This window comes from Colletotrichum godetiae (genome assembly GCF_030913485.1).
Source record: "Colletotrichum godetiae strain CBS 193.32 chromosome Unknown BDP55scaffold_13, whole genome shotgun sequence".
Classification (NCBI taxonomy): domain Eukaryota; kingdom Fungi; phylum Ascomycota; class Sordariomycetes; order Glomerellales; family Glomerellaceae; genus Colletotrichum; species Colletotrichum godetiae.
Window position 1 is genome coordinate 414,242 of NW_026851261.1, and position 14,923 is coordinate 429,164.

At 53.9% G+C, this 14,923-nt stretch overlaps 4 protein-coding genes across 4 annotated transcripts; 3 read left to right on the top strand and 1 right to left on the bottom strand.

Annotated features, from left to right (window-relative positions):
* Nucleotides 1-363: 363 nt before the first annotated feature.
* Nucleotides 364-2,069, top strand: BDP55DRAFT_73715 (2OG-Fe(II) oxygenase superfamily protein). Its single transcript, XM_060580368.1, has 5 exons — nt 364-877; nt 942-1,055; nt 1,110-1,126; nt 1,181-1,331; nt 1,391-2,069. Exons 1-5 carry the CDS (start codon nt 710-712, stop codon nt 1,985-1,987), a joined length of 1,047 nt encoding a protein of 348 aa, XP_060431667.1. The 5' UTR covers nt 364-709; the 3' UTR covers nt 1,988-2,069.
* BDP55DRAFT_73736 (ATP dependent DNA ligase) lies at nt 2,070-5,718 on the bottom strand. The gene is made up of 5 exons (XM_060580374.1): nt 5,214-5,718; nt 4,496-5,112; nt 4,349-4,442; nt 4,216-4,298; nt 2,070-4,081 (listed from the first exon to the last, which is right to left on the bottom strand). The coding sequence occupies exons 1-5, from the start codon at nt 5,550-5,552 to the stop codon at nt 2,152-2,154; spliced, it is 3,063 nt and encodes a 1,020-aa protein (XP_060431668.1). The 5' UTR covers nt 5,553-5,718; the 3' UTR covers nt 2,070-2,151.
* Nucleotides 5,719-8,599: 2,881 nt separating this feature from the next.
* Nucleotides 8,600-10,260, top strand: BDP55DRAFT_548741 (uncharacterized protein; the record flags this gene model as incomplete). The annotated part of the gene is made up of 2 exons (XM_060568869.1): nt 8,600-9,969; nt 10,026-10,260. The coding sequence occupies 2 exons, from the start codon at nt 8,600-8,602 to the stop codon at nt 10,258-10,260; spliced, it is 1,605 nt and encodes a 534-aa protein (XP_060431669.1).
* A 1,939-nt stretch (nt 10,261-12,199) lies between these two features.
* BDP55DRAFT_73841 (V-type ATPase) lies at nt 12,200-14,568 on the top strand. The gene is made up of 5 exons (XM_060580386.1): nt 12,200-12,334; nt 12,396-12,538; nt 12,591-12,675; nt 12,739-14,303; nt 14,362-14,568. Exons 2-5 carry the CDS (start codon nt 12,461-12,463, stop codon nt 14,416-14,418), a joined length of 1,785 nt encoding a protein of 594 aa, XP_060431670.1. The 5' UTR covers nt 12,200-12,334; nt 12,396-12,460; the 3' UTR covers nt 14,419-14,568.
* The last annotated feature ends 355 nt before the right edge of the window (nt 14,569-14,923 follow it).

A 14,923-nucleotide genomic window follows, 5' to 3' on the forward strand; every position in this document is an offset into this window, starting at 1 on the left:
TTCTCTGCTTTTCATCCCAGCGCACGTGGCCAAGAATCCTGTCATACCAAGAGCACATGATGGCGCAAGCGCGACTATACGGCCTGAACGCTGCTGCTCAATCGACAACCGGCCCCCGATGCTTGCGGAGGTTTCTTTGATCAGAGCAACACTGACATCAAGACTACGAGCGGACGGCTGTTTCCAGTTCATCCATCCATTGTAAGCTTGGACTACATGTCATTCGCTTTCTCGGCCTAGTCTGACCGTTGGATTTCGTGGCGTTGAGGAACGTTTGCTAGCTGGCAAGCTCTTGTCAATCTCGAACTTCACTACTTGAATATTACCTTCTCCATTCCAATATCCGAACATCCATTGGACCCCTCAGTCACACACGCGAGAAGTGTAACACGACACCTCAAGACCCGTCGACCTCTCGTGAAACAAAATCTTACCAAGGATATCCCGCTGCCTCGGCCCTCTCCGGCCTTCCGTTCACTATCAAACGCTTCGTAATAGTCATTACCCAAGTCGTTGCCCCGGCCCCAAGCGGTCCCGTCCGCCCCTCCATCATCCCAGTCTTATCGCTTATCGCATCCCACTTCGCGCGACTTCGGTTGAATCTCGCCCCTCCAGCCCTCCATTCTCATAAGCCAGCTCCGGCCGCTTCCCGTTCTACTTTGTCTTACCTACCGAACAGTAATTTACAAAGAGACCAGGTCACTTCATCATGGCGCCCAAGGCTAACATCCCAATCATTGACATTGCCGCTGAGGGTGTCGACAGGACCGCCGTCGCGCGCCAGCTTGTCGATGCCGCTGTTGAGCATGGCTTCATTTACATCCGTAACACTGGCAAGTATATTACGCTAAGCGATCAAGACTCGGCTTTCGATTTGGTATGATTCAATTTGTGATGCAATTCCCGTGCAGTGAAATAGCTCGACTGACGCCAATAAATAGTCCAAAAAGCTGTTCAAGGCACCTGTCGAGGAGAAGGCCGCCTGTACAATCCAGAAGAACAACCGTGGCTGGTCTGGCATGCACTCTGAGACTCTCGACCCCAAGAACCAAAAGGTATCCCCGATTCTGTCCCAAACTGACTATTCGAAATTTTGACTTTTTTGATAGGTTGGCGATTATAAGGAGTAAGGTTACTTGGTTCCTGAGCCTCTTGGCATCTTGACTTACACACCACCTAGGGCTTTCAACTTTGGCGAGTTCAAGGATGGCAAGGCTCAGCAACCTCTGCCTCCCACCATTCAATCAGATGAGCCCTTCCTGAATTCCTTCAGAGACCAGTGCCACTCCCTCTGCCTGGAACTTCTCGAGCTCCTCGGCATCGGCCTCGACGTAATACTCTCGCCTTTCCCCAGCTTCCCTCTCAAGCAACACACTAAATGTGTCACCAGGTCAACCCCACAGACTTCTTCTCGTCCGCCCACCTCCGCTCAAAGGGCGACTCGGGCACAATCCTCCGTATGCTCTACTACCCGCCCACCTCGGCAACCGCCTCAAACCCAGACGACGTCCGCGCCGGAGCCCACTCCGACTACGGCTCCGTCACCCTCCTCTTCCGCCTCCGCGGCCAGGCAGGCCTCGAGATCCTCACCCGTGACAACACCTGGGCCCCCGTCCCCGTCACCCCTCCCGGCACCGAAGCGGACGCCCTGCCGCCCATTCTCATCAATATCGGCGACCTCCTCAGCTATTGGACCAACGGCCTCTTCCGGAGCACCGTCCATCGCGTCGTGTTTGGCGGGGAGGGCGCCGAGGGCGAGACGGATACCGGGCCGCGGTACTCCATGGCCTTCTTTTGTCATCCCGTTGGCTCTGTGGCGCTGGATCCTGTGCCGAGCGACAGGGTCAAGGAGTTTGTTGCACCCGAGGGGACGCCGAATGCGAATCCCTATGCAGAGCGCAAGGTGATGACTGCTGACGATCACTTGTTCATGAGGCTGAGGGAGAGTTACAAGGGGCTGTATAAGGAGGAGGAGGCCAAGGCATGAGTTTCAGCAACTGGACAAATCAGAAGGTCGGCGAATGTTTAGTGTGCCTTCGTTAAAGCGACCATGACGCCGTGACGTGTAGTATCCCTGACTACGCTATGCAAAGTACAGGCATTATCATTCCCATTCCCAAAGCCAACATCCAGTAGAAAGAGAACACACTTCTAAGCCAAACCAACCCACCACTTTCTTTTGGGATCCGGTTGCTCCTTCGACGGCTTGATTCCCCTGAGCACCTTTTCCAACGCCGTGACGTCCTCCAAAAGGCGCCAGTCATACACCTCGACATACTCGCGCCTACCGCTCGACGTATACACCGGGTTGCTCTCCAGACGTCTCATGAGGGTCTTTGTCGCTTCTCTGCGGTTGTGTTCGACGAAGCAGATTTTTCGGGGTCGCTTTCTCCTGGAGCGGCTCGTGGTTGAGATAGATGCAGGCGTTGAGGATATGGATGATGATGATGATAATGTGGTTGTGTCGGTGGAGGCTATCCAGTCTTGCGGATCCGCAGTCCATTCGTGGATGCCGTGAAGAGGAAGGAGGTTCTCAGTGACCCAGGGTTGATGTGCGATGCAGGGTGCGAGCAGGACAATCATGTCTGTAAAGAGACAATTGTTGCCTGCGTGTTGGCACTTGGGTTTCGATTGTGTAGATGAGGAATCTGGTGCGCTCTTTCGGCGTGGTCCAGGTGTGTCTGCTGCAGATTCTGCCATTTGCTCGTCTAGCTCGTCCAAGGCGACAACGGCTGGTTGAGGTCCTGTCTTGTCCATTTTGGTGTGCTTTGCTGCCACCGATTGGGACACCTGAGGAGAGAGAGATGTCTGGTTGGCACTGAGATCCCCGAGCGGTCGACGAATTGGCGGAGGTAGCTCTCGATCATTGGTGCCAGATTCGGAAGAAACTCTCTGTCGCTTCTGCGGAGTCGCGACTTCTCCCTGTAGAGCCCGTTTGCTGGCCCTCGGCGAGTTTGCTGCTTCGCTGGCAGGATTGTCTTCAGCGATGCGGTCCATCTCTTCTGCTCTGGCCGATGAGGTTGGAGGTGTGATGAGAATTGGCTCTGGGGCTTCGACCAGTGCCGGTAATCGCTGAATAGGTTTGGTAGGGCTCATTGAGAAATTCGGCGCCGGCGAAGTTGAAGGTCGGACGGAAGAAGTACGAGATGGCGTCATGAGAGAGCCCGTTGTGGACTGGCTGACGGCATCAACAGGAACACCACGAGGGTCTGCTCTTTCCAGTTTAGCAATCCAGGCCAACATTTCTTGACTGTCTTCCATGGCCGGGGTTGTGGTTGCTTCTTCAGCCACGGCTTGCAGCTCGGAGAAAGAGATTGTGTCCATAAATGATCGGTCAAAGTGCACCTTGGACACCTGGGGGAACCTCGGCTGCCAGAAGCCGGTGTTTCCCTCCTTATCAAACGAGAAACAGCGGACATCAAAGACCAGCGGTTCGGTAAAGACAACGGTAGGCATCTTTTGTTGAGCAATGCCTGGTGCAAGATGCAGAATCAAGACATCATTGTCATCAAAAGACACTGGCATCGGGTTTCCGTAGGATGAGACGGTCTTGAGAAGGGTCTCGTTGAGTTCCACCTGGTGAACCACTGTGAACTCAGGCTGGGCCTGGCACCTTTGTACGTCGTCCTTGTTCCTGAGACAGCCGAGATAGAAGTGTGTCCACTTGAGACTTGGAATGCCGTAGCACTTTGCCTTGTCTGCATCATACCGCGCTGCGACCACAGCAAAGTCGCCCACATCACCAAAACCTCCGATGTACTCTTTCTTCAGCTTGATGGGGCAACCAGCAAAGGAGCGGCGGTCCTCAGTGAAGTCGAAATAGGAGTCGTCTGGCTTCAGAACCAGGCCTTCCTCCCGGGCAGTGATCGACTCAGCAAACGCTCGTCGTAGATAATGCGCTCCCATTCTATCATTAAGGTCGATGACTTGGCGTTCCACAAGGTCTGCATGACCCTTTCGGCGGGTAATCAACTTGTTCAATCGTTCGAATCGCTCATTCTGGCTGGCACCCAGTAGAGACTCTCCGTCGATGAGTAGAACGTCGAAGTAAACAATCATCAAGTGTTCGTGGTCGCAACGTCTGAAAAAATCAGCTAAGATCCATACCCTTGGCTAATCTGACCAAGCTCCCATCCGCCAGTCGTTTGGAGTGAAAGGGGATAGCAGAAGTTTTGCAATTAAGAAAGGACGGCGTCATTACCAAGGTAAACTTACTGCGAGTCTGCTTCCGTATTCAGATAGCTGCCTGATCTTGTGACGTATTTGCGAATCTTGTGGAAAGGTAGAACCTTCTTCTCCTGTTTACCTTGTCAATCTCCTGACAATGTGTTGACGCGACATGCCATACAAAGTCACTGTAGACCACGAGCTCACCCTCGAGAATACATCCCTTGGAGAGCTTGCAATTGGGTTTTCCGATGTTGAGAGAGTCGCGTATAGCTCTGTTTTCATCAGCAAGTGACACATGGAGAGTATAGTGATGTTCAAGGCTCACCCGTGCAATGCGGCTCGGTCTTTGGTGCTATCCTTGCCGCTCTTGGAGAAAATCTGGATAGATCTGAACCCCTTGCTCAAATCTACGTGGATCTGGCAATACTCTCCATCCATCTTCTTCTCGCAGCTTGTGCGGCCTTGGCAAAGCTTCATGCAGTGCTTGATACTACGGCCTTTCAGCCAAAACGGTCTGCCAACTTTGGTGCCCAAGACGGGCGTCAGATGCTGTATGAAGTCTCTCCGCTTCTGATTCACCGAGGCATTGCGGAAAGAGGGGTCTTTCTTCAGATTTCCGAGGAGAGACAGTGCCGCATCAAAGCTATCCTGAACCCTGAGTATCATGGGCAGTAAGGGGTCGTAGCAGAGACAAATATGAGCAGGGTCCAGCATGACTGGCTGGAAGTTCTTGAGGATCAGGCGGGTTAGCCATTTTGCCTCTCGCGCTTGTAGGCGAAGGTACAAATGGCCAAGCAGTTCTTGCCGATTGCTGCTGCTGGAATGGGACTGCGAGGCCCGAACAACGGGCGAGCTGAACCTACACAAGGCGGCGAGACTGTGTAGGGCGGAGTCGATTTCCTCCACAGTCACGACGTCTTTTCCGACGCAGACAGGAGGAGGCTAGCAGTGATGTCAGCATGGCCAGATCTTTTTGTCATTACCGCGTCCGTGAGCGAGGGAAATTCCCTCCGTTCCAGTTCGGAACGAGGCGGAGAACTAACTGTTTCCTTGAAGACTCTCGCAACGCAATCGGCTAAATCCTCGCCGCGACCAGCCTCTTTGTATCGGCGCAGTTCTTGGATGCGAGACGCTCCGAGGCCAAAGGTACGACCAATGATGTTGGCTAAGGTGTCGGCCTGAATACAGTATACACGATCGGTGCGTTTGTCCGGGAGGAGAGTAGAGAGAAGAGCAGATGGATCTGTCTCAGGATTGTCGATTTTTTCCCGGTGTAGAGTGAACCAGTTGGATACGCGTTGTTTTATGTTCTTGTCGCCGGTCTTACACTGCTTGTGGGCCTGGTCCAGAAGATCACAGACGAGAACAAAGGGAACGGGCATCGTGACGGCCTCATAGCTCCAGCATGACCGCGCAGGGTAATTTCAGTCGTCAAAGTGACTGCCTGGGACTATGAGGATGAAGCGATCATGTGGTTCTTTTCTGAGAAAGCGTATGAGATTCACGTCACCGAGGGACCAAAAGGTGGTCAACAGTGAATGTTGAGTGGGACGAAAGGCAATTCAGTAGTGAAGCGTGATGATGCCTAAGGTGAGGTGCTACCGACTCTTGCTGCCTTCCTGTTCCGTCGCGGATTCTAGATCGCTCCTGTGCCTCTTGAAAGCGTCATGCAGATAGCAAGACTACCGTGGAACAGTCGCGTCACGCGTCTCAATTAGTGGTGGTGCGCTCTCACGTGTGTGCGCTTGGTGTGTGGAGGGCAGACTGGACGGATCGAGGAGTGACATCCACCGGACCCAGACTGGTGGCTCACAAGGTGAAAGTCAATTGAGTGCATCCGTAAGGTAGGGTAAGGTAGTGGTGTGATTATGCATCGATTCTTCACCCTTGGTTTACCCGTACTCTGTAGTGCATGCACAAATAGGGGCCTTGGTAAGTGCATAAATGGGCAGGTTTCTGGAAAGTCAAAAGGAGCAGTCACGTGGGTCTCTGTCAAGAGTCGGGGAAACAAGCTGCAGCTGTGATTGGCTGCTAATTTCAGGGAAATTGTCAGATTGGGGGGTCTCCACACAGGCCACGGTTCATCCCAGCTCTTTCCTGCGGACCCTTGCCGGGACCTCAGACCTGTACTCCGTACAATTGGTGACTCGCAGTCCTGCACACCAGCACTCTTTCATAGTGCCCTTTCCCTGGAGTTTTGAAGATCTGCTAGCTGAAAGCCTCGGGCCCTTTTCACCAAGACTTTCCCGTCCGGCGCCGCCGTCAGTCCGCCGCCCATCTTCGAGCCTGTTGCCCGGCCGCCCATCGGTTCCTTACAGTTTCCTGACTCCTGCTGCGGCTTGTTGCAGCATCGCTGCCTCTTTACAGGTTCCTTGCAGACGATGGTGCTGCACGCTTGCTGCAAGCCCCTGATTAACGTCCGTCTTAGTGGATCGCCACGCCTGCAAACGCAAGCCTTGGCCCACTGGTTTCCGTGTGAGCGTGGACGATGGTTTCGTTTCGTCTTGTTGATCTGACGAGGCGTCCATCAAAACAATGGGAAACGCATGTGCGCAGTGCCATGCCAGATCCCATGGCGGCTTGCCGAGAACAATGATCCATCGGAGATCCGAGGGGATGATGCCTGCTTATCCAGAGACCTTACTTTAGTGTCTCACGTCTTGTTAGTGTTAGCTTAGCTGTCACTGTCAACAGGGACGATGGATGTAGAGTAAACATTGCACTGGAGAAAAAAAGAGAGAAAAAGAGGCCCAGACTAAAACAAAGGCAATGCGTTTTACGGATACCATAGTCAAGAACACCACCACCATCGCCCACGGCTCCGTCATCAACGGCTCAAGGTCAGACCACATGCTCCGGTTCCCATCCCAACAACCAGGGCTGTAGCCAACAAAAGAAGTCAACTGACCTACTGCCGCTGCTGCCATCGCATTGCATCTGCCCGACTATCAATTTCAAGGTGCCCGCCTAGTCACAGTTCTTCTTCTCTTACTCGTCCATTGTCAACTTCATTCTTTCATCCCACCATCTTCACATCTCACACACCCTCCTCGGTCATTGGCTCGATCTCACCGCCGCTGTTCGCTCCTGCCGCTGTCAATACTGTCGCCATTGCTTCTTCGCTGCCAGCCTCCATCCCAACTTGCTCCCACACCCGCTGTCTCCTCCAAAAGCCTCCTCACCTCATCTCAACCTTACCTTACCCAACCTTGCTCTACCTTACGGATACCAGTCATTACATAGCATACGACGACGGGTAGGGTACCTTACCTCATACTTTGGGTCCAGGCATCGGTCTCCCTGTTCCCCTTGTACAATCCCAGGTCAACAACAAGTCTTCTATCAACAAGGCATCAACAAGCAAGCATCAAGCAATTCGAGCAGCATTGACAGCACAGAGCCACAGTCCAGGGCCTCGCCCATAGCCGCATCCTCTTTTCGACCTCGCTTGGTCGTCACAATCTCTACATCAACACACGTTTCCCCATTTTCAGTCCTTGTCTCTCATCCAACTGGGAATCTGTGCCCGAATCCGTCATTCAAACCCATCCAAGGTTCCCGACGAAGCGAAGACAGGCGAGATCAAAAGTTTCCACTAGACCACTGCAGCGACGCAACTCCTTGACTACCGAGCTTTCACACCCGGTAGCTTCAGCTCCACAACCTGGGAGTCTGTCAGTCACACACACACACACCTTGCAGTGACAGAGCAAGATTGAAAGAGGTCGAGGCCCGCCCCTATCTACCGCAGTACAGCAAAATACCCTCGTCCGCCACGCCAGCTCGGCCAATCTCGCTGTCCAATCGTCGCCCCCGTTGCGCTGCAACCCTCATTCAACGGCCCCTTACCAGACCCAGACGGTAGACTGGACCCAGAGAGGAGTTCCTCCAAGTTCCCAGCCCACGCAATCCAACTACCCTTACTGGCAGTGTACGGAGTACCACTTCCTACCAACTGGATCTCCTGCTTAGGTTCCAGAACCTGGATCCCCCCCGACCCCCGAACTTTCAATTCTCTCCGGGCCGCCCTCTAATCGCTGCACTTTGTGGCTATCTGCCCGGTCCAGTCACTCTCCTGCTGTGCCTGTGCCTGCACAACAACAAACACGCACACCTTCGGGCTGTCAATAATGACCCTCTTTCCACTCTCTCCATGACAGCCATTTTTTTGCTACAAATCTGCTTCATCTCTGCTTGCTCACGCACTCTCTTATATGACCACCAGAGACATTTGAATTCCTACAAGGCTGTCGTTGCCAAAAGAACGAATCACGCTCACTCCTCCGCCGTCTGGAGACAGCGGCATACTCGGCGAGCCAACACCGCCTCTCCCTCGCATTCTTTGCCGAAGCGTCGTCGAGCATACACCACCACCGTCGACTGCCAATCGTTGCACGAGGCGTCCACCGCGCACTTTGCTCGCGCTGAGATGCAGAGCACTCACGAGATTATACGCCGTCGTGCATCTGTGGTTGAGCGTCCGCCGGCGGACCCCCCGGCCACCACGACCACCACGGCTTTTACACCGCAACCTGCCGCCACCCCGAGATCATCATACTTCAAGCCTTCAGAAGCCCAAATGGAGACTTTGATCGGAGAGATGGAGACCGCAGAGGCTGTGACGCCTCCACCGCCTACGCCATCAACGCAAGAACGTTTCTCGCGCGCGTCACGTTCTGGTTCGAACGCATCGCGCAACACAAATCGACTCTCACTCACCCTTCCCATTGCTCCCCCAACCAGCGATCCTTCTCGCCCAGCTTCCGTCGCGACGACATCTTACCCCCCGACGCCTGTCGACAGCTCGACCATCACATCACCCTCAGATCCCAATGACTTCATCATTGCGATAGCAGCGCAAGAGCGACGTGTCTTGGAGATTCGCGAAGAACTGGCCCGCGCCGAGGGTGAGCTGACGAGACTGAAGCAACAGTGGACTATCCAAGGCGGTCAACGAAAGAGGGAGATTCGCAATGAGCCAATGCGTCCCTTGGCACCTCAGTTTGAGCCATCATTACTGGATGATGACGAGGCAGGCTTGAAACGAAGCGTCGAATTGGACAGGAGGAAATCGCTCTTGAGAGATTTGCAGGGACAGACTGGGCCCAGAGAATATCGACGAAGAGTCCTCCGTGGCGGGCACACGAGGACCCTCTCACTCCTGTCACCGACCAAGCCGGAGGGCTTTGCCGTGCATGAGGATACCGCAAGTCTGGGATCGCCAGAGATCCGGTCACCGCCTATGCTGTCCCACGCTGCGCTTTCTAAGAGAGCATCTTGGCAGCCGCGCTCATACAACACAGCTGTTCCCCCTGTCGCGAAGCAAATGGCACAGGACTTTAGGCTAGGCCTGTGGAGCTTCATGGAGGATATACGACAAGCAACGGTCGGGGATGAGCCCATCAATGGCGTTCCCGGACGCCCAGGCTCAACAGACCCTCATGGCAGAAGATCGTATGCTGGCGACCAGGAGACCATCAAAGCCAACAGCTCTTCTCGCAACAGGGTCCCGGTGAATTCTGCCTTTGACTTGCCGCCGATGGACACGCCTAGCAAACCGTCCAAGGCTTTGCAGGAAAGACCGAACCCTAAGCCTGCAACCAAGTCCACAACGACGAAGGCCAAGCACTTCTCATGGACCCCGTTGACTTTCGACTCCTTCGATGACAACGACTGGTCCAACTGGGACTCGCCTCAGCCGTCCTCGGCCAAGCCAGCACGCTGGAGTGGATCGACCGTTGGTGGAGCAGAGGACCTCGCGTCAATGACCGAGACCAACGACGAGAATGTGACTCCACTGTAAGAGCCTCACTAATGATGTTTGCCACCCCTTATACTAAGACATTTATGAACAGTAAGAAGAAGTCGTCCATCACCATTGACACATCGGCTGCGCGGCCCGAGCCTCGACCCGAGTCAGCCCTCTTATCTCCCGCAAGGCTGGAGGAGCTTCTGCCAACCGTTGTCAACAAGCTGTCACCCGGCAATCTCAAGCGAACAGCCAACAATCTCATGGACGAGTGGGAGAAGAGCCTGAAAGAGCAAGACGAAGAGGAGCAGCTCATTGACTTCAAGGAGACCACAGCTTGAGCACCGTCTACCTGAGTCATATTCACCACGACAAAACACACATCAATCGGCAGGTTAGCATTGCTACCAAATTGGCGACGCTTCACATACACGAACTCATCGCATGGATTACAGTATAGATAAAAGTACAAAAAACTGGACCGAGTTGCACAAAGCGGCCAGATGAGATGAGCGGACTGGTTTTCTCCGCTGAACATAGAATATCCACTATGGAGGTGGCCGAGGCCAGAGAAAGGACTTGGGGTATGGAGAGGAAGTGAGCAGTGAGGATGCTGCTCAGATATCAGCAAGTCAAATAGGATTTGCGTAGATACTCAGAGCTGCCATGATAGGAGCTCATATCGGCGTATGTCTGGGTGGCGGTCTGACAGTCATTCATGATGATGAATGGGTCTGTTGGATAATGGCATGGCATAATGACGACACTAATGAATGTACGAACGTAAGTTTTTCGTTCTTTGGGATGGAATCAAAACATTGGCGTACGATACTGTTGACCTTGTTGCTCAGCGTTTCCCAGGCTTGTTGTCTTTGAGCGGGATGGCCACATTATGGGAGTTGCAGCTTCAGGAACGACTTGCTTAAACGTAGTTAGTTAGACTTAGTGTTAAATGTTTACGATTCGATGGTCAATATGTTTAGTTCGATGCTTTACTGTGCAACACGTAGCAGGTGGCTTCATTTCGACATAGTGCTGTGCGTACATGACATATATAACCTTCTTCTGTCTTAATGATATTACATCTTCCGTGATCTCGGGAAACTTGGAGAGACAACATGGGCTTGAGAGAGGTATCAAGTCGTGGCATCGCGTACGCAGTAGCCAGCCAGCGGGGCTAAATCTGTCAGTCTTGCGTTGTTGGGAAGATTACCTATCAGTAAAGTACGGATAATCGAGTAAGGTAGTCCGTCAAGGTGATATTCAAGCAGGGGATGCCGTCTCAGGGCCAACGGTGCGGAGAACCAGCGGTGTCTTTAAAGCAGTCAGGTTGTGGCAGTGCAGCTTCCTCAGGCTCAAGGCAACTCAAAGTGGCCGGCGGGACTTCGCTTGGCGACTACCGGCTTGCCTGCCGCTGCGTAATTGAGCCGAACTGAGGTCTTCCCTACCTCCATTTCTACCTTATGCGAGGGACAAAGAAGCCCGTCATCAAGTGTTACACCACTCTCCGCGAGGTCCCAATCCCAAACTACTTTGGACCACTTCAAGACCTCCACTACCAGCAGGCTTCTCCCCCAAGCATCGTGTACGGCCGGATATTTTACGAAAGGTTGCCGAATTGCAAAGTGTATGCAAGTCGGATTCCGTCCTCGCCTTCGGGCGCGACCATCGTTAGTTGACTTACTTGTTCACGGGAAGAAGGACGGCGCTGGTGACGGTTCGCCGCCAGTGTCATCGCCAAATCCGCCAGCTGTCCCGTCGTCGAATCGCACTGGCGACTCGAGTACCTACTTGCAGGTCCCTGGCAGCGAGTCTACATACGCGGGCGCCATTGGTGGTCCTTCAGCGACAGAAGGCTCAGAAGCAGGCACGGGCCCCGGTCCTACATCATCATCTCCACTTTTCCATGCAGAAGGAGGAGGACCACCACCACGGCCCACCCGTACCGTTCCCAGCTGGAGCACCACAAGTTCCACACAAGACCGGGAGGAGGTACTTCCAGTACGTGCACTGGAGCCGCAGCCGCATCCACAGCCGACCAGCCAACCTGTCACAGTGGACGTCGAAGCTCTGGAAATAGCTTCTGCTCAACTTCTACCATCCTCTCCTCCAACAACACCTCGACGATATCCATCTAGCCCGCCCTCCCCCTCAACCGCCGACCCTTCTACACCCTCCATCGACTCTCCCCTTGTGACGACGCTACACGAGCCGAGCCCTGCTCGCGTCGAACCGCCCATCATGCCTCCTGTAAGCACCCCGATCCCAACGCCGCGTTGTCGCCATCGCCGCCTCTGTGATGCGGCATATGCCAGCCCCACCGACCTCGATTGCTGGTTGCTGACCTCGGGCACCAACCCCTACAGAAGCAGAAGAAAGAAGCCAAGGTCGAGCAGGAGGAGGATCTCGGACATGGTAAGCTCTCGATACTCTCCGATGCATCTCGATGATGCCATTGACTGACCATATCGTGCAGGCAAGATCTTCTCCGTCTCAGGGTTCGTTTGAAGCTCCCCCGACTCGCCTCGGTACCTCAATCTGATGCGCCTGACGACTAACCATATCGATAGACCCGTCATTGTCGCCGAGGACATGATTGGTGTTGCTATGTACGAGTTGGTAGGTTGAGATGCTCGGAAAACTTCTGTGATGATGTCTGACATACTCGCAGGTTAGAGTCAGTCATGATAACCTAGTCGGTGAAGTCATTCGAATCAACGGCGATCAAGCAACTATTCAGGTCTACGAGGAGACTGGTACGTTTCTGATGCCCAGTTTTCGCCCCTCTCTGAATCGCATGTAACTAATGTCACGCGCAGCTGGTGTTACTGTCGGTGACCCCGTCTACCGCACCGGAAAGCCCCTCTCCGTCGAGCTCGGGCCCGGTCTGCTCAACGGTATCTACGATGGTATCCAAAGACCTCTCGAGAAGATCAGCGAAATTTCGAAGACCATTTACATTCCCCGCGGTATCGCCGTCCCCGCCCTCGACCGTAATAAGAAGTGGGATTTCGAGCCCTCCGCAAAGGTTGGCGACCACATCTCAGGCGGTGACGTCTGGGGTGTCGTCAACGAGAACTCGTTCATCTCCGTCCACCGAATCCTGCTGCCTCCTCGCGCCCGCGGTACCATCACCAAGATCGCCAGCAAGGGACAATACACCGTTGCCGAGCCCCTTCTCGAGGTCGAGTTCGATGGCAAGAAGACCGAGTATCCCATGATGCAGACTTGGCCTGTGCGAGTTCCCCGCCCTACCACCGAGAAGCTCCAGGCAAACGAGCCCTTCGTCGTCGGTCAGAGAGTGCTGGACGCCCTTTTCCCCAGTGTCCAGGGTGGTACCGTCGCCATTCCTGGTGCTTTCGGTTGTGGTAAGACTGTCATCAGTCAGTCTGTGTCCAAGTTCTCCAACTCCGATGTCATCGTCTACGTCGGTTGTGGTGAGCGCGGAAACGAGATGGCTGAAGTCTTGAAGGACTTCCCCGAGCTTACCATCGACGTTGACGGTCGCAAGGAGCCCATCATGAAGCGTACCACCCTCATCGCCAACACATCCAACATGCCCGTCGCTGCTCGTGAGGCCTCCATTTACACCGGTATCACCGTCGCCGAGTACTTCCGTGACCAGGGTCTCGACGTCGCCATGATGGCCGACTCCTCCTCGCGTTGGGCTGAGGCTCTTCGTGAAATTTCTGGTCGTTTGGGAGAAATGCCTGCTGACCAAGGTTTCCCCGCCTACCTTGGTGCCAAGCTTGCCTCTTTCTACGAGCGTGCCGGTCGCGTCAAGTCTCTCGGTTCACCCGAGCGAAATGGCAGTGTCAGCATTGTCGGTGCCGTCAGTCCCCCTGGTGGTGATTTCTCCGATCCCGTCACTACTTCGACTCTCGGTATCGTACAGGTCTTCTGGGGTCTCGACAAGAAGCTCGCCCAGCGAAAGCACTTCCCCTCTATCAACACCTCGCTCAGTTACTCCAAGTACACCATGGTTCTCGACAAGTGGTATGAGAAGGACTACCCCGACTTCCCCCGTCTCCGTGACCGCATCAGACAGCTCTTGTCCGACTCTGAGGAGCTTGACCAGGTCGTGCAGCTGGTCGGAAAGAGTGCGCTGTCTGACCCCGACAAAATCACTCTGGACATCGCCGCGCTTCTGAAGGAAGACTTCTTGCAGCAAAACGGTTACTCAGACTACGACCAGTTCTGCCCGCTGTGGAAGACGGAGTGGATGATGAAGCTCATGGTTGGCTTCCACGACGAGGCACAAAAGGCCATTGCACAAGGCCAGAGCTGGGCCAAGGTTCGCGAGGCCACCAGTGAATTGCAGGGCAAGCTGCGTCAACTCAAGTTCGAGGTTCCCTCTGAGGGCCAGGAGGCTATTGAGAAGAAGGTGAGTCCAAATGACAACGTAATTGGTCACTGTCTGTTTACTAACTCAATCGCAATAGTACGAGGACATTCAGCAGCAGATGCTGGACAAGTTTGCTTCCGTTGTTGACGAGTAATCGCTTTTAAGCATTGGGTGTTGTCCTGTTTGGTCTGCATTCCTTGCACCGTGAGGGGATGTCTCTGGTTTCAATAGATAAGTCTAGGGCGAAGACGCATCATGCATGATGGTTCCTTGTTTCCTAGTCTCGGCTAGTATATCCTATCTGTACATGATCGTTACTGTAGCCGAAATGCGCTTTATAGTTTGAGAGTGAGATCGTCATGCCGCGTGGGCCAAGACCCAGATTGAGGTACTTTGAGATACCTCGTCAGGGGCGCCCAACTTCATAGCCATCGTGAATTCGTGCTCGAAACCATGAGGCCAAGCATTGCCGATACTCTACCGGGCGACATCACAGTCATTCGACCAAGTGAGCTAGCTAGATGGCCTCCAGGAAGCATGCTCAATATAGGCTCAAACAACCTACCTAGCTACGTGAGTACATACAGCAAGTGCACAGATAAGATCACAGGCTTTCCCAACTCATCGCCCCAAATGTAGGCATCCACTACCTCAGTACC

What these genes read in the sequence shown, in the direction of transcription:
- BDP55DRAFT_73715 (XM_060580368.1), top strand. Translation starts at nt 710, where the DNA reads ATGGCGCCCAAGGCTAACATCCCAATCATTGACATTGCCGCTGAGGGT. An exon ending in AAGACTCGGCTTTCGATTTG is followed by an intron (nt 878 to 941) that starts GTATGATTCAAT and finishes GCCAATAAATAG; the next exon opens with TCCAAAAAGCTGTTCAAGGC. An exon ending in TCCTCGGCATCGGCCTCGAC is followed by an intron (nt 1,332 to 1,390) that starts GTAATACTCTCG and finishes ATGTGTCACCAG; the next exon opens with GTCAACCCCACAGACTTCTT.
- BDP55DRAFT_73736 (XM_060580374.1), bottom strand. Translation starts at nt 5,552, where the DNA reads ATGCCCGTTCCCTTTGTTCTCGTCTGTGATCTTCTGGACCAGGCCCAC. An exon ending in GACCGAGCCGCATTGCACGG is followed by an intron (nt 4,443 to 4,495) that starts GTGAGCCTTGAA and finishes TGATGAAAACAG; the next exon opens with AGCTATACGCGACTCTCTCA. An exon ending in TCGTGGTCTACAGTGACTTT is followed by an intron (nt 4,299 to 4,348) that starts GTATGGCATGTC and finishes CAAGGTAAACAG; the next exon opens with GAGAAGAAGGTTCTACCTTT.
- BDP55DRAFT_73841 (XM_060580386.1), top strand. Translation starts at nt 12,461, where the DNA reads ATGCGCCTGACGACTAACCATATCGATAGACCCGTCATTGTCGCCGAG. An exon ending in GTGTTGCTATGTACGAGTTG is followed by an intron (nt 12,539 to 12,590) that starts GTAGGTTGAGAT and finishes ACATACTCGCAG; the next exon opens with GTTAGAGTCAGTCATGATAA. An exon ending in AGGAGGCTATTGAGAAGAAG is followed by an intron (nt 14,304 to 14,361) that starts GTGAGTCCAAAT and finishes CAATCGCAATAG; the next exon opens with TACGAGGACATTCAGCAGCA.